This window comes from Gopherus evgoodei, chromosome 1 (genome assembly GCF_007399415.2).
Source record: "Gopherus evgoodei ecotype Sinaloan lineage chromosome 1, rGopEvg1_v1.p, whole genome shotgun sequence".
Lineage (NCBI taxonomy): Eukaryota > Metazoa > Chordata > Testudines > Testudinidae > Gopherus > Gopherus evgoodei.
In genome coordinates this window covers 304,985,777-305,007,275 of record NC_044322.1, presented here as the reverse complement: position 1 = coordinate 305,007,275, position 21,499 = coordinate 304,985,777, and the positions used below count along the sequence as shown (strand labels likewise).

The 21,499-nt window shown below is 39.4% G+C and overlaps 1 protein-coding gene across 11 annotated transcripts in view; it reads left to right on the top strand.

Annotated features, from left to right (window-relative positions):
- Positions 1–21,499, top strand: part of USP15 (ubiquitin specific peptidase 15) — a 132,517-nt gene that overhangs the window by 63,002 nt on the left and 48,016 nt on the right. For 10 of the 11 annotated variants that reach the window (XR_003998506.1, XR_003998507.1, XR_003998512.1 and 7 more), the window contains exons 7-8: positions 15,402–15,485; positions 20,878–21,022. Coding sequence is in view for 4 of the 11 variants with exons in the window: in XM_030548863.1 (XP_030404723.1) it covers positions 15,402–15,485; positions 20,878–21,022 (229 nt within the window). In the remaining 7 variants the exon portion in view is untranslated. The remainder of the gene's footprint in view (positions 1–15,401; positions 15,486–20,877; positions 21,023–21,499) is intronic. The other variant, XM_030548865.1, reaches the window with a different exon arrangement.

Sequence of the window (21,499 nt, the reverse complement as noted above, 5' to 3'; positions counted from 1 at the left end):
AAAACTGTTTCTATATAACCTGTGCTACAAGACATGGAGAGAGAAAATGTAAGGACCGAGGTGTAAAAAGGTCACACAACACCAAGTAACCAATGATAATGAAGAATTAAAATTTTGTTTAATTGACTGAATCGCTTAATAGGAATCTATTGAAATTTAGCTGTGCAACATATTAAAATACACAATTAGGTAAACATACAGAAAAGATGGGCATTAGGACCTCCTGCCATCAGGAACTTTATTTCGTTGTAATTTTAGAAAGTTAGCAGTGTTTGGTATTTTCTTGGAAAACATGTTGGCTTATCAGTAGTAAATATTAAATTTTGTGGATCCATTAATTCTATCAGTGGTTTCCTTTCCAGGTTTTCAGAACAGTTTTTGGCATTTAAAATAACATGACTCCAAAGGCCCTTGTATTAATCCATCACTGCTATATCTTGATATGTAGCCAAAAGAAAAAATGGTACATGCTTCCTTCTGTCCCATAGCTTAGAAATTGAGAGTATATGGACAAAATTATTATAAAAATGCCTTTTTTTATATTATGTTTTTCCCCTCAACAGTCTGCAGATATATTGTTGACTTAAGAATTTTGGGTATATTATGTGCTCAGATGACTAATTTTACTTGAGTTTTATTGAGGATTAGACATGTATGTACAAATAATCTGGAGTTTTTGCTCTTTTTGTGGATAATAGCATAAGTATTTTCTTGCCCTGTTTGCATATGATCACTTCCTTTTTACAAAAATATATTTGAGGGCTTAAAGTCTACAACGTAGCCCTTTTTTGTCAGAATATCGTTACAGCCTTTATTCAGTTCACTTTTTGTCTTCAGAGTTAGTTTTCTATCTGATTTTGAAGCAGAATATTTTATTTATAATAAAAAAACTAAAATACTTTATCCTTTTGCAAAGAAATAATCTTTTTTTTTAATATTTGACATCCTTGGATATGCCAATTTCTGAGATGTTCTGGTAGAGTAGTAGTATGCTTATTTTTTCCTAAATTTATCTGTTGCAGTGAAAGGTGATGCATCACCCAGAATATCCACTCTGCAACAAAACTTGACCTATACAGATACCTCTACAAAGTATTTTTGTCTTATCTGTTTGTGTCAGTTCAAAGTTTGTTCCAGATTTTGAAAGCATGTTTATGCATATGTTCAAGTCCAATGGATATTTTAAAGGTTATCATTACAGAATGCTATGGATCTTCAGTTAGAGACCAAATACATTTTTAAACTAGGAGAAGATAAACATCCATTTGTTCTTTTAGTATGTTAAAACTATCTTATTTTTAGCCCTTTATCACAACTGTTAAAATGTTTTTGAGTTTTCACTTTAAAGCAGTATCTCTTTTGTGGGCGAGGGTTTAAATTAAATAAAATCATGTTACCATTAGCATTTTTATTTAATTCTTCAAAGAAAGCTAGTTAAACGATTTTGGTCATTTTATAAACCTTTATTAATTTTAATCAGTAATGTTAAAATATTTGCAGTATATTGGTCCTTTATATCAGGAGATGGATTTTTACCTAGATACAGTACCTGTATTTAAAGGGACTAGATTTTAAAGATCTTTTAAAAACCTAGCCCCATGGGTATGTATACTTTTTGGCTTGAGAGCCGCACTGGGTTTCGTATATTGTACAGGAGGCCAGTTAGGAGAGAGGGTCATATCCCGACTCCCATCTCCTATCTACCCCCCCCCCCCCCGGACTGCCCCTCCATCCAACCCCCTCTGTTCCCTGACGGCCCCCCCGAGACCCCTGCCCCATCCACACCCCTCCGCTCCCTGTTCCCTCACTGCTCCCGGACCTCCACCGCCCTCATCCAACCCCTCCTCTCATTCCTGACAACCCCCCCAGGACCCCTGCCTCATCCAACCACCCCTTCTCCCTGTCCCCTGACTGCCCCAGAACCCCTGCCCCTGACTGCCCCCTGCCGGCCCATCCAAACCCCCCCTTCCTGACTGCCTCCCCCCCCAGACCGCAGCCCCCATTCAACCTCTGGTTCCCCCTCCAACCACTCTGACCCCTATCCACACTCCTGACCCCTGACCACCCCCCAAATTCCCCTGCCCTCTATCCAGCCTCCCCTCCCCCTCACCGCCCCGCTCCCTGCTTGGAGCACTGGTGGCTGGCGGCACAACAGCTGCACCGCCCAGCTGGAGCCAGGCCACACTGCTGCTGCCACCATGCAGCACAGAGACTGGGTCATGCCCCAATTCTACAGCTGCGCTGCCCCAGGAGCTGACAGCCCTGCCACCCAGAGCATTGCGCCAGCGGTGGGGTGAGCTGAGGCTGCGGGGGAGGGGGGAACAGCGGGGGAGGGTCTGGGGCTAGCCTCCTGGGCCAGGAGCTCGGGGACTGGGCAGGACGGTCCCGTGGGCTGGATGTGGCCTGCGGCCCGTAGTTTGCCCACCTCTGATCTAGCCCCTTTATTCTGAAATCTGGCTCCAATTGTTGGTGATAAGTACTTTTGAAAATATCACCTAAACCCTTTCTGGAACATAAGAGAGACTACTTATTAGAACTAATTGACAACCAGGAAAAAACAAACCCTAGACTCTTCTGTTAAAAAAAATATTGGCTAGCTCTGATTGGGTTATCTAGCTTTCATAATTACTGAGGATATGTTCGTTTTTAAATCCAGAGTGTTTTTCAGTATACTCAGTACTTGCAAGTGTCAGAGGGGTAGCCGTGTTAGTCTGGATCTGTAAAAGCAGCAAAGAATCCTGTGGCTCCTTATAGACTAACATGTTTTGGAGCATGAGCTTTCGTGGGTAATACCCACTTCGTCGGATGCATGTAGTGGAAATTTCCAGGGGCAGGTATATATATGCAAGCAAGCTAGAGATAACGAGGTTAGTTCAATCAGGGAGGACAAGGCTTGTTCTAGCAGTTGAGGTGTGAAAACCAAGGGAGGAGAAACTGCTTTTGTAGTTGGCTAGCCATTCACAGTCTTTGTTTAATCCTTAGCTGATGGTATCAAATTTGCAGATGAACTGAAGCTCAGCAGTTTCTCTTTGAAGTCTGGTCATGAAGTTTTTTTTTTTTGCTGCAGGATGGCCACCTTAAGATCTGTTGAACACTTCAGCCTCCCTGGCCACGCTATAACAGATCTTAAGGTGGTCATCTTGCATCAAAAAAACTTCAGGACCTGACTTCAGAGAAACTGCTGAGCTTCAGTTCATCTGCAAATTTGACACATCAGCTCAGGATTAAACAAAGTCTATGAATGGCTTGCTAACTACAAAACCAGTTTCTCCTCCCTTGGTTTTCATACCTCAACTGCTAGAACAGGGCCTCATCCTCCCTGATTGAACTAACCTCGTTATCTCTAGCTTGCTTGCATATATATACCTGCCCCTGGAAATTTCCACTACATGCATCTGATGAAGTGGGTATTCACCCATGATAGCTCATGCTCGAAAACGTCTGTTAGTCTATAAGGTGCCACAGGATTCTTCAGTACTTCCAGTAGAATATATTCAGATACAGGATCATATAATCTCTGCATACGAGAAGCAAGTGAAAGTCTTTTCTAACTTGGATACCCTTGATATTTCCCCCCATTTAATGTGAATTTGGGCCCAGCGATTCAAGGTCAATAGTAAAGAAAATTAGAGGAAGCGGGCATCCTTGACTTTTTCCCATCTCATCCTAAAACTTCTTGGTTTGTTTTTTCCCTTGTGCACTATCAAAGCAGCTGTTAGGGCTTCCTTTAAGCCAGTGTAGAAAGCTACTTCAAAATGCCATTGTCTTATAAGACTAATGCAATTTTGGCTGTCAAAAGTTTTAATTGCACCCAGTGATGGGATGATCGAGGAAGGTGCTTCTGACTGACAGGAACATAATAAGCTAAAGCTTTATAAATACTATTCGGAAGTTATTTACCCTTAAATTCGTTTTGATCTCTCTCATTTACTTTGGTATTACTGTTTCCAGTCTTGAGGCTGAAGCCACTTTTAGGATTTTAAATTGTATATTCAGCCAGGAACTTAGAGCATGTTTACCTTCTCCTATCCTTCTTGATAGATCAACTCTTTATCAAACATAGTGAGTGTGGCACCTCCCTTTTCTAAAACTTTAAACTTTTGTCAAAATTGTAATATAGAAGAATAATTCTCGTCAATGTTCGAGTAGTTTCTCCTTTATAAAAATAATTTGCGAAAACATACAGACAAATTATAGGTACTAGTTAGACAGACATTTCAACTATACACAGGAGCTGCTTGCTTTATTTTTCTGTCTTCTGATTTTAACCTTCATATAACACTAGGGGATGACTAAATATTCCTCCAGCCGAAGTGGTTTGTATGGCAGTATAGCTCTATTACAATCTGTCTGAGAGAACATAAGAGTATCAGTTTTCCTTCCTTTACTTATACTACTGTAATTAGCTACGTCAAATTATAGAAATTCACTTAACATCTTGCACAGAATTTCTACAGCAATATCTTAAATAGAACACCTTTTCACTCTGCATCCCTTGTTTTGAGAGTCAGAATATTTGGAAGTGAGTTAATAGTTTTATGCTATCACCATATAAAACTGCCAAGCATTTATTGTCCGAAAATATACCACTAGGGAAATGTTTCACTGAAGCAGATACGCCTTACTGGTTGCTAACATACTTGGGGATGTTACACTAATGTAAGGCTTCAAACAAAGGTTATCCAGACACAAGTGTATTTAATTTATTAACCTTCACTTTCCCCTGCCAACTCCATACAAAAATCTGAAACATATAAAGAGTATGTATACACGAGGCTTTTTTTAACCTCAAGTTCATTAACTTGATGTAGTTAACACCTTTGTGACTTGTCTTTACTAGGAAAAAACGTGATCATTTTTAACACGTTAATTAACATTTTAACCAATAGTTTAAAACTATACAGCTTTCCTCATTGGTGTTTGTGTTTCTGATGAAGTTCATAGACAGATGCTGGAATGACATCTATGCCCTTGATAAGTTGCCTCTTGCTATTCCCTACCTGTATCTAGTATAAACTATTTTCCTCAAAAGTATATGGGCAGATCAATACCTGGTGTGAATGCTCCCCCTTTTTTTTGGTACAGAATTGAGTGCACTTGGGTGTTGTAGACTCTTACTCCTGGGGGAATTCTGTGCCACTATGCAGTGCAGAATTTTGCAGAAATTAATGTCATGCGTGTAGAATTTCCTTTTTTCCCTACAGAAGTGGGCTGCAGAGATGTTGGCTGCCACGAGGGGCCGCTGCACCTGGCAGAGCCCAGCTCTCAAATATAAGACTAGGCTGGGGGAAGGGAAGGGAATTGGAGGGGTTCCCAGCATCTTAATTCCCAGCATGCTGTGAAGGAAGAAGGCGGTGGCGGTGGTACGCAGGAAATTCTGTGCAATCGCAGGACCCAGCATCAGGCTTTCTCCCTCTGGATCTCTGACCTCTGGGAGGATTGGGAGTGTGAGTGTCTGGGCTGAGGGGGGCTGCATCTGGTCTTGAGGGGATCTGTGTGGGCTGAGGGAGAAGAGATGTGACTGTCTGGGCTGGGGTAAGGCTGTGGCTGGGCTCTGAGGGGTGGGGATGAGTGTCTGGGTTTGGGGAGGGGCGCTGCTGGGCTCTGGGAGGGAGGGGGGTGACTGGGCTCTCATAGCAGTTTCTGTAACACTCTACTCCTGGGGAAATTATGTGTGTGTATGTTACAGACATACTTGCTGACAGGTATTTTGAAATAAATTACCAAAATTGAAACTGGTGTGATTATATAGTGTTATTTTGACAAATAAAACTTGCAGAACAGGCAGTTAAGTAATAAAGGAAAAGCGTATGCTGCATATGTTTGTCCCTGCCTGCTCTATGGTTTCGAAATGGTGAGTCTTATGGAGATGGAAGAAAATATTATGCAGGTAGTAGAAAACAATATTCTTAATAGAATGCCAGGCAAGCAGAGGGTAGATGAGTATGCATGAAAGAAATTAGGGAGAAGATGAATTGGCTGGAAATGCACATTTGAGGTGGGCTGGACCGTTGATAAGAATGAGAGGAGAACAATTAGCAAAGAAAGCATGGAAGGAAGAGTACGGCAAAAAAGGATAGAAGACCAAAGATTCAAGGGAAATTTGAAGATAAAAGGACTGGAACTCCCATACCATGGCACGAATCCATAGATGTTGAAGACATGGTAAAGAATTATGGGCATCTCTAACCCCATGTAAACAGGAAAAGGAGTCAAGAAGTGAAGTTAAGGAATTTTCAACAAATAGCACAGGGATGAATATTAGGAAAGTTTTTGTAAATATTAAGAATACCAGAAAATATTTAAAAATTGATAAAGAAATGGGAACAGTTTGGTGCTTCTGGAGTGTTAGGGGACTAAAACACTAAACATGTAAGAAAGGTACTTTCTGCTTTTGAAAAAGCAGAAGGTAGTAGTGGCAGTGCTTCAAGAAACTAACTCAAAAGAAGAAATCAAACTTAAAAGGAAATGGCCATCTCACGTATATGGAATGTGTTACAGTTCCTGAAACAGAAGGGTGTTTATATTCTAAGTAAGCAAGTAGCAAGGAAATGTGAAAGTATCAAAACAGACCCAGATGACAGGTGAGTTTTGGTGCAGGGATGTGTAGAGGGTTACAGTGTGTAACATCTATGCTCCAAATGAGGATAGCTCATCGGTTAATATTTTTGGAATGATTACAGCATTTCAGAATTCATGGATAATAGCTGCAGATGACTTTAACTGTTGTCTTCACCTAATGTCAGGTAGATCACCAATTAGGTGAGAAGCTCCATGTAAAACAGCTCAAATACTGGAGTCAACATGTAAAGAATAGGACATGATAGATATATGAGGTTCCTACTCTCTAATGGGAAGGATTTCACTTTTTACTCCAAAATTGCCAAAATGTATAAAAATTGATCTGTCCTAGTATAGCAAAAGTTCTTTTACATGAAATTTTTAATATTAGAATTGTATTAAATTATATCTCGCGCCATGCATCTATCTTCCTGACAATTAAGTCTAATTCAGGAATAAGAGACAGAAGTTGGAAATTTAGTAATATATTGTTAAAAGACATAGACTTTGTGAATAAAATAAAAAATATGCTGATTTATTATATTGAAGATAATCCCTTACAGGAAATGTTCCCAGAAACTAGTTGGGGGCGGCCTTTAAAGCAATAATGAGGGGACGTATTATCTCATATAATTGTCATGGGGAAAAAAAGACATAAGAACATGTAGACTTAGAGGAACAAACTTTCAGGTTGAAGAAGCAATATTATTTGACTTAACACAGACTTGCTTCAAGAGATTGACAAAAAAGCATTAGAAGCGCTAATAACAGGAGAAAAAACAGACAGCTCTCTTACTTGCTGAACACATGTGATTTTGAAGGGGAAACAAATCTGGCAAATTACTACCAGACAGATTTCTTACAGAAAACTCAGAACAGCTGTACCCTATGTTAAGGACAAAAGTGGAATACTCCAAAAAAAAAAAAAAAAGGGATTAACAAAATAATAACAGAATATTTCAGAAAGATCTATACTAGCAAATATGTAAACGTGGAAGAATTAAGAACTAGTATATTGCAGGATTTTAAACGGCCCAGGCTTTCCTATAATGAGTAGTAGATACCCAGCAGCACAGGAAGAAAAAAAGATGGTAATCGCATTACTAAAATCAGAGAAGTCCTGCACCAGATGTATCCATCCTGAATACTATAAAATGTTTAAAAATACAGGTCTCGCTAATGTATTTCAGCCTTCTTGGGTAACAGTATGCTTAATAAAATAACTTCTATCAGATATACCATATATACTTGTTCATAAGCTGAATTTTTTTAGTAAGAAAGGGAGGCATCAGAGAAGGGGGTCGGCTCATGAACGGGTATAGAGAGGAGAGGTGGGACACAACCCCTCCCCCAACAGAGGGGGCAAGGAGAGGCAGCAAAGCCAACAGAGCCAGAAGGGAAGAGTCAGGGCCAGAGTTTCTCCACTTCTGGCCATGCTGCTCTCCCTCCAGCCTCTGAAGCAGCTGCAGCTCTGGGGCTGGCGGTCTGTGGCTGCGCCTTCCAGCCTGCAGGAGCAACTCCAGCCAGGCCAGAGACGTCCTCCCTTGGCCCATCCCAGCTAGGGTGGGATGGGATGGGATGAGGAGAGTGTGGGGGTTGGGCACAGGGGTTACTTTCCTGACCCACAGCTTCTTTCCCCTTCTCCATCCCCCCCCCCCCCCAATTTCGCTGTCCCGGCGCAGCTGGCGGGCCAGGACACTTTGTGTACTTAGGTTTATCTCTGTGCCTGTGGACACTCGAGGTAAACAAACTGTCTTTACTTATCCATCTTGGGGGGTCGGCTTATAAACGAACTGTTTTTGATTGAGTATATATGACAGTTTGATACCTAAACAAATAAGGATGTATCAGATCCAGCATGTTATAGGCACATCTCTTTAATAAATATAGATAGTAAGATTTTAACTAAACTACTAGCATCCAGATTAGAGACAATAATGCCTAAATTAGTGCGCCAAAGCCAAATTGGCTTTCTAAAAGGAAGAAGCTCCTTAACAAAAAAACTGCTACATATGCTACAGGATTCTGAGAGCTCTAATAAAAACACCTGCGTTTTTAGCTATGGATGCAGAACAGACTTTAGATTTAGTAGAATGCCCATTTTTATTTAGAACACTTTGGGGAACACTTTAATCCACTTCTGAAAGTAATCTACAAAAATCCTAAAGCATGTATTTGGGGAAATGTCTCAAAGACTAAGCTGATGTTGTTATACAGAGGAATAAGAAAAGAGTGTCTCTTATAACCCTTACTAATTTGCTTTAATTATCAAACCATAGTGCAAAAAACAAACCCAGAAACACTGAAGAAATTCAGAGAATAAGTGTATTAGGAATAGAAAACAAAGTTTCATTTTACGCTAATGACCTTATGCTTTTTATACAAGATCTAAATAAAAGATGGCGAGTATTACAAGAAATAATTGAAGCCTTTAGTCTACATCCTGATTCCTGACCAAACTACTTTGAATCAGAGATACTGCACCTCTGCATCAAAATATACCTGATAAATTTTACATGCCCACTGAAGGTAGTGAGGAGACCAATTGCCAGGCAAAACCCAAAAAGTCAGTGAATTCTAAATAGCTACTTGGAATAATCTTTTAAAATTATATCTGACACAGAATCTGTAAGCTCTAAAATCATATTCAATATTTTTAAGGAGACCAGTGTCTTGCAAAAAATTCAGTGAGTTGGGAAGCTCCAAAACTTAATTCAAATTTAGAAATAGCTGTTTAGCCAGTTAAATGACCAAATGTTCATATGACTTTGAATGGATATTATTTGATCAGACAAAGTCAAAGGATAAAATTAAATGGAACACATTATTTAAAATGAAAGTAACACTATCCAGTATCCAATTTATTTTAATCATTATTGGCATCTTAAGAATACAGAATTAGCTAAGGCACCAATTATTAAATTATCACTTCATCTCCTGACAAATAAGCCTAAATAAATATATATATTTAATATTTGGAGCTACTTTCTAGCTCAAATAATAAACAGATATCACAGACATGAGGCTGATACAGGTAAGGACAATATGACTTCCTTTTGTTGTTGAAATGAATAGCATTCTCTTTTATTTTGTAAAATAAAGATCATAATGTCATCCATTTCACATTGCTCAGTATGTTCTTGAATATACCTATAATAAATATTTTTATGATATTAACAGCTAAAGTTTCAGAATTCAGTTGAGTACGAATAAAGTTTGATAATTGGTTTTCTGTTCTTATATCGAAGAATTGCTGCATTGACTTAAATAGTAAACTACCTTGACTATTGTCAGATATCTTTTAAGGGAGTTGCTATAATACAGTTTTACAGAAAACATGGATGTTACTTTAGCACATTAAAAGATGCCCTGATTTCAAACCAAAGCAACTTCTTTCTTTTCTTTTTCTCAACCCTCTGCTTATCGCTGCAGGGTCTGAGCATATTCTTTAGTCAAACATTTACAAACATGCTTTAAAACAATGCAGTCAAGATTTCTTGTGCCATATTTTTAAATTACTGCACTATGTAGAAAATGCCTTCAGTCTTGGAATCTATATTATAGTTAAAATGAGAGAGTTGAACTAACGTATTTTGTCACAGCAAATGTTTGACATGCTTACTTTATTTGTTAGTAGACCTGTTTTGCCATTCCTACAGGATCTTTTATTTTAAAAAGTGAAAATTGAAAGTAAGAATGACCTGTGAACACTCTTGTCTGCAATCTTATGATTGATCTTTTTGTACTTTCCATTGTTAGTTTGATATCATTTTGAAAAGTGATAATGAAATAATTCTCCACTTATTGTTTTACAGTGTTTGTGAAAAGGTAGTTTGCTTTGTATTGAATGCTGTAAGTGCCATGACTGCTTTCTGTTTTTCTTAGTACTCAAGCTTATCAGTGTCAGCAAGAATGTAAACAGCTCTAAGAATGTTTTAGCTAGCTGCCTGTCGCAGAGTAGTAAGACTGACTTACTAAGGTGTCATATTAAGCTGTCACATTATTTCATAGCAAATGCATGTTTTTATATAGATATTTAGAATATGGACAACATTTCCCATCTAAATATAAAAACTTTGATTGCTATCTTATTTAGAATCAAAATTTACTTATTCTATTTATCTTTGGGGGGGAAGTCCATTAATAGTAAAACTGAGTGGGATTACTTTGACTATTTGGTAGATATTAGCTGTAACAGATTGCTTCTCTTTCTTAAAAACAAAACCATATTTATGTGGTCAAATACCATACACATTACAAATTTTTGTTTGAAAATTTAATTCAAAATAAACAATCAATTGTTCCAGCTCACTTTGTCTTTAAGTTCCTTTTAAAATACTTGATCTCAAGAAAGTGGAGTGTAAACAGTTTCACTTTTGATTTAACTTGAGCTTAAATAGTCAATGAGAAGTTAACTTCATAATATTTTATAACTTTCCTGTGCGTGTAGTCTATGTATTTATTTATTGCTTTTGATGCACTGGAGAGAGGTAAATAGTGAGGTCACCCAAAGATCTGTACTGAAACCTATGCTGTTTAACATATTCCTAAATTATCTGGAAAAGTGATGAAGTGGCAAAATGTGCAGAGGATACAAAAATACTCAAGATAGTTAAATCCAAAGCAGCTGTGAGTAATTACAAAGGGATCTCACTACACTGGGAGACTGGTAACAAAATGGCAGATGAAATTCAGTGTTGATAAGTGCAAAATAATGCACATTGGAAAACAATCCCAACTATACATACAAAATGATAGGGTCTAAATTAGGTATTATCTTTCAAGAAAGAGATCTTGGCATTATCATGGATAGTTCTCTGAAAATATCTGCTCAATGTGCTGCAGCAGTCAAAAAAAGCTAACAGAATCTTAGGAACCATTAGGAAAGGGATAGATGATAAAACTGAAAATATCATAATGCTGCTGTATAAATGCATGGTATGCCCCCACCTTGCCTACTACATGCAGTTCTAGTCACCTTATCTCAAAAAAGATATATTAGAAGTGGAAAAGGTAAGAAAAGGGCAATGAAAATGATTAGAGATAAGGTACAGTTTTCATATGAGGAGAGATTAACAAGACTGAGACTGTTCAGATTATAAAAAAGGTGACTAAGGGGATATGAAAGAGGTCTGTAAAATTGTGAATGGTATGGAGAAAGTGAATAAGGAAGTGTTATTTTTCCCTTCACGTAATGCATTTGTTCCCTCTTTTATCTCTGTTAAAATGTTTGCCGGTGAAAGAGATGAGTCACATATTTAATACCCATCAAAGCCAGAGGCCTCCCCCTGTTTCGGGGATAACTTTCTATGCATTTATCAGACACTATGAGGTAACACTGTTGCTGGAGGAGGTGTCTGTGTGGGGAGATTGCAGCTGGAGCTGCAGGGGCATTGTGATAGGAGGAGGCCTCTGGGTGACTGGGCAGAGGGTACCCTAGTCAGGTTGGTGGGTTCTGGAGGTTTGAGATTTTGGGGGCTGGTTCTGATGTGCCCAACCCTGGGGCTATGGGTCCTGGAGGTGGGTATCACTGAGGATCTGGTGGCTGCAGCACAGCCACGGTGGGTTTCTCTTGGGAGGCAGGAGAGGGCGATAGAGGGTTTGTGGTACTGTGCCGGGGCTCTCTGTCTGGACTTCCCCCACTGGCTCCTGGGATTGTTGCCATGCCCAGTGCAGAGAGTTGTCAGGGGGATCCCCAGCTCTAGGTCAGGGGATGCCAGGGAAGCAGAGTGAGGGGTCCTGCTGTAAAGTATCAGGTGGTCCAGCTGGGAGGAGGACATGATCACAGGCAAACGGCATAGCAGATCCTGCTGAAGGGCAGGTTGGGGTCCTAGGCAGGCAGTGAGGGAATCCCAGGGAGGCAGCGAGGGACTGAGCTCCCAGTGCAGGGTTCTTTTGGGGGTTCTCTGGCCACTTTGGGGTTCCCAAGCTGATAGTAAATGTATGATGGAGATTCCCTGACCGAGGGGTTCTGAGGGGTATCGGGTTCCTGGCCAGGGACTCTGAGGGCTAAGTCCCAGGAAATATCTGTAGGGGTCCTTGGCTGGCAACTCTGGATACAAGGGGCTATCTGGGGCCCCTGGCTGGGGACTCTGATTGCTACTACTGACTATGCTCCTCACTGCTCAGCTGGTGCCAGAATCCTGGTCCAGGCACTGCCTGGTGTTCCCCAGGTACAGCCAATCACCGTGAAAACTTTCTATCCACAGTGAGGGACTGAGTTCCCAGTGGGAGGTCCTTTTGAAGGTGTTCCTGGATCCTGGGGGCTCTTGGTGGGGGGGAATCCTTTGAGTAAGGTAATACCAATATTTAAAAAGGGCTTTAGAGGTGATTCTGACAATTATAGACCGTAAGTCTAATATCAGTACCAGGCAAATTAGTTGAAACAATAGTAAAGAATAAAATTGTCAGACACACAGGCAAAAGTCAACGTGGTTTCTGTAAAGGGAAATCATGTCTTACTAATCTATTAGAGTTCTTTGAAGGGGTCAACAAACATGGACAAGGGGGATCCAGTGGACATAGCGTACTTAGATTTCCAGAAAGCCTTTGACAAGGTCCCTCACCAAAGGCTCTTACGTAAATTAAGTTGTCATAGGATAAGAGGGAAGGTTCTTTCATGGATTGAGAACTCATTAAAAGACAGAGAACAAAGGATAAGAATAAATGGTAAATTTTCAGAATGGAGAGGGGTAACTAGTGGTGTTCCCCAAGGGTCAGTCCTAGGACCAGTGCTATTCAACTTATTCATAAATGATCTGGAGAAAGGGGTAAACAGTGAGGTGGCAAAGTTTGCAGATGATGCTAAGCTGATCAAGATAGTTAAGACCAAAGCAGATTGTGAAGAACTTCAAAAAGATCTCACAAAACTAAGTGACTGGGCAACAAAATGGCAAATGAAATTTCATGTGGATAAATGTAAAGTAATGCACTTTGGAAAAAATAACCCCAACTATACATACAATATGAAAGGGGTTAATTTAGCTACAACTGATCAGGAAAAAGATCTTGGAGTCATCGTGGATAGTTCTCTGAAGACATCCTTGCAGTGTCCAGGGGCAGTCAAAAAAGCAAACAGCAAGTGGGTGGTGAAGCACTGCAATGGGTTACCCAGGAAGGTGGTGGAATCTCCTTCCTTTGAGGTTTTTAAGGTCAGGCTTGGAAAAGCCCTGGCTGGGATGATTTAGTTGGGAGTTGGTCCTGTTTTGAGCAGGTGGTTGGACTAGATGACCTCCTGAGGTCCTTTCCAACCCTGATATTCTGTGAGTTATAACACATGACCAGGAGTTGCCCAATGGAATTAATAGACAGCAGTTTTAAAACAAACATAAGGAAGAACTTCCCATGGCAACAAGTTCCACAGGTTGACTATGCATTGTGTGATGTTGTGAAGGCCAAAAGTCTAAGTGGGTTCAAAAAATAATCGGACCTATCCTCCATTACCTTATCTATCAATGGCTATTAGCTAGTATGATCAGGGACATAACCCCAGACTCCAGGTGTCCCTTAACGTCTGACTACAGGAATCTGGTACTGGACAACTCAGAATTGACCTATTCTGTTGATTTGTTCTGAAGCAGCTGTCACTGGCTTCTGTCAGATAGTACTGGGCTAGATGAACTATTGGTCTGACCCAAGAAAGCTATTCTTATGGTCCAAAGAAGAGAGAGTGATTTAAATTATATCCTGGAAAGAGTACATAATAATATCAGAAGGCCAAAGGTATTTTCACAAAATAAAATTTTCTTTTCCCAGTGACCATATCTTATGCTTTTATTGCTTAGAAGTATTAGGATCTAGTTGTTAATTAAATATTTTTAAGTAAGTATCAAATCTCACATGGAGAATTCTTGAAACAGAATCTATGTCTGCTGTGAGCCATTTTGTTTTTGAAAGCAGAGAACATCTGAACACATAATATTTGTTACTACTTCTGCCTAACTTTTGCATGCCATAGTACTAAGCAATCTTAGGTCACCTGTGAGCCAGGCTTGAGGCAAAGTCCAATTAAGTCAGTTAGGGTTTTTCCGTGGTTTTCAGTAGTTTTTTGTGTTGGGCCCATATGCTTAATCAAGGAAAAACAGTAAGATTATGCTGTACATTAATTAGATGTAATTGTTACAACTCAAGGGGTCTCCTTTATTGAAAACATTTAACAACTCCAACTTTATAGTTTTTAAAAGTATGTATAGTTTAGATAATGTGCTTAGAACATAATGCTCTGATTTGACTTGGCGTTGAGTAAACATGAAATATTTTCTGATGTTTTGCGTCTCCAACAATTTCTGTTAATGTCCATCAGTCAGTAAAAAGAGAACCTTTTAAGTGGTACAATGTTGCTTTTAAATGGCTGAATTTACACTAATTTGGGAATACTTATCTTTTTAAAACATGTATTCTTATTTTAGTTACAAATGACACTTTCATATCTCATCTCAAAAGCCATTTTAAAATTTAAAAATTAATACAGCCTATAAAAGGTTCTTTGTTCCAATTTTTAGAAGAAAAATGCATCTGCTTTATTTTGTTCCTATAGGCTGATTAACTTTTTGGCATTTTTTTTCTGTAGGCAATTTTTGGCCTATTTTAGTAATTTTTGTGATATCTAGTGTGATATGAAAGTTTGACATGAAGTGTTATGAAATAATCCATTTTAATTTTAAGAAGATGCATTTTGAATCTGGAAACCATTATCCTGAATAATTAGCGCTCTGCTCATAAGAACTTTATTTTTTCATACTTATTTACATACATTGTTCATCTGTTAGCTTTTTCTTTTTCATGATTAATTTTAATATCTCAGCATTTTTATCTAATTTAACATTTTCATATTTTTAAAGGTCCCCAGGTGCATCCAATTTTTCAACTTTACCAAAGATCTCTCCATCTCTATCAAATAATTATAACAACATCAACAACAGAAAGTAAGCAACATATCTTAAGAATTTTTTTATTTAATTGAAATCTCCCAAATATGATTTGGAAAATGACCTTGTTTTTTTTACTTTTTAAGTTAGGGAATTAGTTTTGTTTTGACAGGGCACTGGTTGTAATTTCTTTATTATTGGTCAGTACTTAGTGTGAGTGCTGTATAAACATGCTATCAAGAAGTGAAACTCTGTTAAAGATGCTTGGGTGACTCATATATAATACTGTTCAACAGATATGAGACTAAAAAGAACATTGAATGCCATAAGAAAGCGTCTTAAGACTTCCTTTAGAGTTTATCATGTTAAATACATTTTTAAAAATGTACTGATGTGTTTGAGAGAAACTAATAAATTAAAGGACCTTTAAAGTGAAGGGAGGCAGCCCCCCCCCGCCCAAAAAAAAATCCCTATGGATTGTGTTAGAGTGGACAACATCACGTACAGGTTTGAGACCACTGCAATATGAAGACATAATGGTCAGGTGAGACTGATTTATAGTCCTTGAGTTCACATTGATAGTCTGTCTACCTACTGTTGTGCCTTGGTGTTAGAAGTCTGAGATCATTGCATAAAAAGGATTGTTGTGTTTAGATATTGTAACAATAGATGCTCAGTGAAAACACAGACTTTTAATCTTTCTTTAAAATGTGTTTTCTTTAAAATTGTCTCTATCACTTCCTCCTCTCCTTGGGCTGCCACCTTGATGTGGTGGTGAAGCTTGCATATACTTAACATCCTAAGAGCAATGCTGTCTGGAGTCCTGTACTCCTGGTAGGGTCACCCAGGGCGGTCAGGTGAGATTGCAGTAAGATGATTGTGCTGTAGTTGCACACTCAAAGGAGGATCTTTAAACAGACTTTTAATTGTTTCTCAGAAGCTTATAAAAGCCTAAGGCTAACTCTGAACATCAGCAAAACAAAATTTCTCCACTAGACAGTCCTCAGTCAGTCATCAGACCCAGCAAGAAAGATCTGTACTGACAAAGAAGAACTGGAAAATGTAGAATACTTTGCTTATCTTGTTGGCCATCTCTCATGGAGGGCCGACACAGATGTCGCTATTCAGCACAGAGTTTGCTGTGCCAACTTTACCTTTGGTAGACTGTCTCAACGGGTGTTCAACAATCACAACATCAGAACACATAGTAAACTGTTAGTTTACAAAGTGATGGTAATCCCAACTCTCCAAGGCTGTGAAACTTGGGTGACCTACAGAAAACACCTGAAAAACCTGGACTGTCAGCACCAGCGCTTTCTACGGAAGATCCTCAACATAAAATGGGAGGATCATTGCACTAAGGTCAGTGTTCTCACAGAGGCCAACATCTTCAATGTTGAGGCCCTGATTATCCAGCACCAGCTGAGGTGGAGCGGGCACTGTGTGCGCACGCCTGATATATGCTTACCAAAACAACTGCTGTATGCTCAGCTCGCCAAAGGAGAAAGGAAATGAGGAGGCCAAAAGAAACGCTTTAAAGATACCCTCAAAATAAACATCATGAGAAGTGGCATCGACAGTGCATGCTGAGACACAGCAGCCCAGGTTAGGGATAACTGGTAAAGACTTGTCAGAGAAGGAACATCCACTTTTGAGGAAAATTGCCTTGCCCTGGTCGCAGAAAAACAAGAGAAGAGAAAGGAAAGACAACAGTTAAAGAGCAGTTTCGGCCCAACCCAGTCTTCCAGCACCACCTGCAATGTCTGTCAATGAGCCTGTGGCTCAAGAATTGGACTCTTCAGTCACCCATGAAATATAAAACCTGTAAAAGAGATCATCCTTGACCTTGAGGGATTGTCGACGACGATCACTTCCTACTTGTCAGGGATCTACAGGGTGCTGGCACTTTTGTTCAGAATCTCAGCAGATGTATCAAAGAGACAATGAGTGTAGAAACTGAAGTGTTTTACCCATGGAAACTTGCTCAGGTTAAATTTGAGATACATAAGAATAGTATTGGGAAGATGATTGTTGCAGGGCTAAATGGAAATGTGGAGTTGACTTTGCTGTTAATCCTGCTCTAGGCTTAATTAGAGTATACTCCAGTCTTTTACTATTTTGATACTAAAACCTGAAAAAGGAGAGATGTCCTTACAATCCTGGCTGAACTCCCCCTTGTGGATGCTTACCATGCTGCTGTAATAGGCCCAACAGTTCAATCCCGGATTCCAGTCACTGTTTCAAGCTTAGAGCTTCTAGATACGCTCTCAAGCACACACACACCCTTAGCTATGGGACTCTTCAGTGTAACTGCTTAGGCCCCAAAACTAGTGCTGATCCTCCCCAGTAGTAATTGCATGTTCCCCAGTGTTCCATTAAAGCTGTGGGTGCTCTAGAGTACTATTTCATCCACTGGTAATTGTGACAGGTAAAATAAGGAGGACAGAGACTTTGCAAAGGAATTCGTAAATCAGTCACACTTTACTCATAGACACAGCACAAGGAATACAGAGATCTATGAAAAAATAATAAAAATAATAAAACCCTTTCTCCAGTGTCCTTACTTTTTTGAGAGCTCTCTCTGGATGTTCGTCAGTCCTTTCAGGGCCCCAGAACCCTCCTCTCCTCCATCTCTATTGCCCAGTCTTGCCTTTTTGTTCCAGTCAGTGAGAGAGCACCTTCTAAGGGCAGAACTTATCCATTTATGAAGATCCAGACTCCTCACGGAGGTTACTCCCTCAGCAACTTCATGTCCATCCTCAGGTGATTTGTTGCTTAGTTACAGCGCACCTGAAGTCCAGATTGGGAAAACTGGTACCCCTGGGCTACAGCCCTCGCATCATTCTATGGTACTTCCATTTCAATGGGAAATCATTCAGGTTAGTGGCTTTTGATGGCACTCCATTGTTAACCCTCTGCTAGTGAGCCTACAGAGTCTCTGCTAACCTCTCCTAGAAACCCAATATGGAAGTTATATTCTTATATTCTGTTGGAACTTCATATGGCAAAGTACATATCACAAGAAAATTCATGGTTCCCAAGTGTACACAGCATTCATCTCAAGAAGTAAAGGGATTTACTCTAACCAGATTCCCAGTGTCTTCTGAAGCTTATTGGCTGCAATAATGGTTGTAAGAGACTTTACTACACTTATTGCCAGAGTGTTTAGTAAATCAGGCAGCACAGGCATTGCACTAATTACAGGAGCGCTCCTGCCATGGGGAAGTGGGGATCACTGAGCAGAATTGACCTGGGGGCAGGGGCGGTTCTAGGGATTTTGCTGCAAGCATGGCAGGCAGGCTGTCTCTGGCGATTTGCCTGCGGAGGGTCCACTGGTCCTGCGGCTTCGGCGGACCCCCTGCAGGCACACCTGCGGGAGGTCCATCGAAGCCGCGGGACCAGCGGACCCTCTGCAGGCAAGCCGCCGAGGGCAGCCTGCCTGCTGCCCTCGCGGCGCCGGCAGAGCGCCCCCGCAGCTTGCCACCCCAAGCATGCGCTTGGTGTGCTGGGGCCTGGAGCCGCCCCTTCCTCGGGGGGAAAGGTCTCCAAACCACTAGAACATACTCTCTTTTGTGGGCCAGAATTGAGACCAGAAATAGATTCCCCTTTGGAGAAATAAATTAGGACAGATGCATTTTCCTCACAACAGCTCAGCATTGACAGCTTACCTGAATTTGTGTGTATTTCATTTTTTGGAATACTTTCATTTTATTTTACATTGCCACAGGAATATTATATTTACCATATAATTTTCAGTAGTATGTACCACAAAATACAAAAGGCTATGTTATCACCTTGCATGACTCTCATGTTAAAACAAAAAATGAGTATCAATTTATCTTCATTTGATTAATTGTATCTTAATATAACAAATTAGTTACAAAATAATGTAATCCAGAGAAAATATTGCATATGGTTTAGTCTGTACAAAGACTGATATTTACATCTAGAAGATTTCTGGCTATTTTAACGCTACTTATACTGTTAATATTATGACCCCTGTGTATGCATTATGTCTCAGGTTGATGCAAGGTGCTTTCCCTTAGTGTCTCTGTCTAAGGGAATGAAGAGCTTTTTTAAGAAATATGAGGTATACTTGATTCTTGCATGTATGTCTTTGAGGAAGGAGAGGTTCTCTAATTTTTTCTTTGTAATGTTCAAGAGAGCAGACTGTTTTTTAAAATTGGTTTTCTTCATCAGTAGTGAAATACTTTCAGATTAACTCAGAAAAACTGCTGAATTAAAATAGATACATGTACGGAGGAGGACTGAAAGTGGGAGTTCATCTTGTACTCATTTAAATTGTGTATACTGAATACAAGTCTTAAGGGATATTTTTTAAATTAAAAAGTGTCCAGGGTACATCATAAACCACCTTCACCCACCTGCATTTTTATGATTATGAGGATTAATTCGTTGCACTGCGTGTTCTTTCCTTGTCATGTTTTTTCTTAGCAAATGACCTTCAAAATCTTGCTCAGGTTTAGCCTAATGTGAAATAATTGAGGTTTGTAGAAATGCTCTTGAATCTTATCCAAAGCTGCTATCATAAATATTTCATATGATTAGTAACTAAAAACAGTTTAAGGAATTTTAATCTTTTACTTGATTTTTTTTAAAAACATTTCTATATGTAAGATATAACTTGCTGTTTTACTAGGCTCTTTTACTATTCCAAGTTTTTAAAATATGTTTGTTTTACTGGGGGGTTTTATATTTAGTATTTGTGTTCTGTCATATGGTAATAAATTACCATTAACTTAGCTAACATTTTAGTTATGATATAGTCTCCTTCAGTCTCACTAGATAGGTACATGATGAAGCTTTATGAAGTTGGAATGTACTCGCTAGAAGGCATTTTGTGCATTCCTTATTACTCCAGGCTTTTCCCCGCATTTGAATGCTGGATTGTGCTGTCCTAGCAGTGAAACTATAAATAGAATTTCTCATGCATCAAGCCAGTGATGTCACGGTGGCCTTGGAAATCTCAGCTCTCACCTGTAACCAAAGCACAACTCTTCATTCCAGTTTCTACTGTCCTCACTCTCTTACAGTAGCAGAATGCAGAAAGGATATACATGAGATGATTTATTGCTGCTGGTGGTGCCTAAAGTCTGAGTGTTTTAAATTTGATGGAGCAATGAAGAATGGAGTGAGCTGTGAAGCTGCTCCTATAAATCAAGGGTAGAGAGATACAATAGTAGTCTGTTTTGGTTGTTTCAGTGCATGAAAATGTTGTTGCTTGCAGGGAAAGAGATCTTCCTTTTCTTTTTGACTGAGATTTAAGACTGATAAGTTCCAAAGTTAAATGCTTCTAAGAAGATATCTGCTTAACAATAGTTACTTTTAATTTTAGATAACTTATTTGATAATTACCAAAAATACCGGTTGTATTAAAGCATTATAGGTCATGTGGCTACATTGTGAAAAATGTTTTGTTTTCTTACAGTGTGAAAAACTCAAACTATTGCCTCCCATCATACACCTCTTATAAGAACTATGATTATTCAGAGCCAGGAAGACACAATGAGCAGCCTGGCCTCTGTGGCCTAAGTAACTTGGGAAATACGTGTTTCATGAACTCAGCAATTCAGGTAGGTGCTTCAGAGTAAAGTGAGCCTGACTTATTACTTGGAAATTAGTATTTTTGTATTTTGCATTGAGACACTTGGTTACTGGCAGAACACTATAAAATTTGAGAAAATAGCACAGATCGTTATGTGGGGAAATTTAGTTTTTGTATGTCCTGTTTCCCCTAATGTTGTACTTTACACATGGAGCCAGTTGCAAAGGGAAACCTGAGTAGGATCCTAAGTAACCCAAATGATCCCTTTAATAGGATTCTGCACTCTGTTGCTTGGCACTTTGTGAAAAGCACGAGGTGCAGAAGGAAACAAATTCTAATTGTCTGGGTATACCGCAAGAAGGACAGGAGACTTGTTAGGAGTTTAATCAGGCCGCAACTTTATTATATAGATGTCTGGGACTACCTGGCAGATGAAGTGTACAGTGCAGGCAAATCCATGCTTATTTAAATCAATTCTCTGGGGCTTTCACGAGACCCCTTTGTT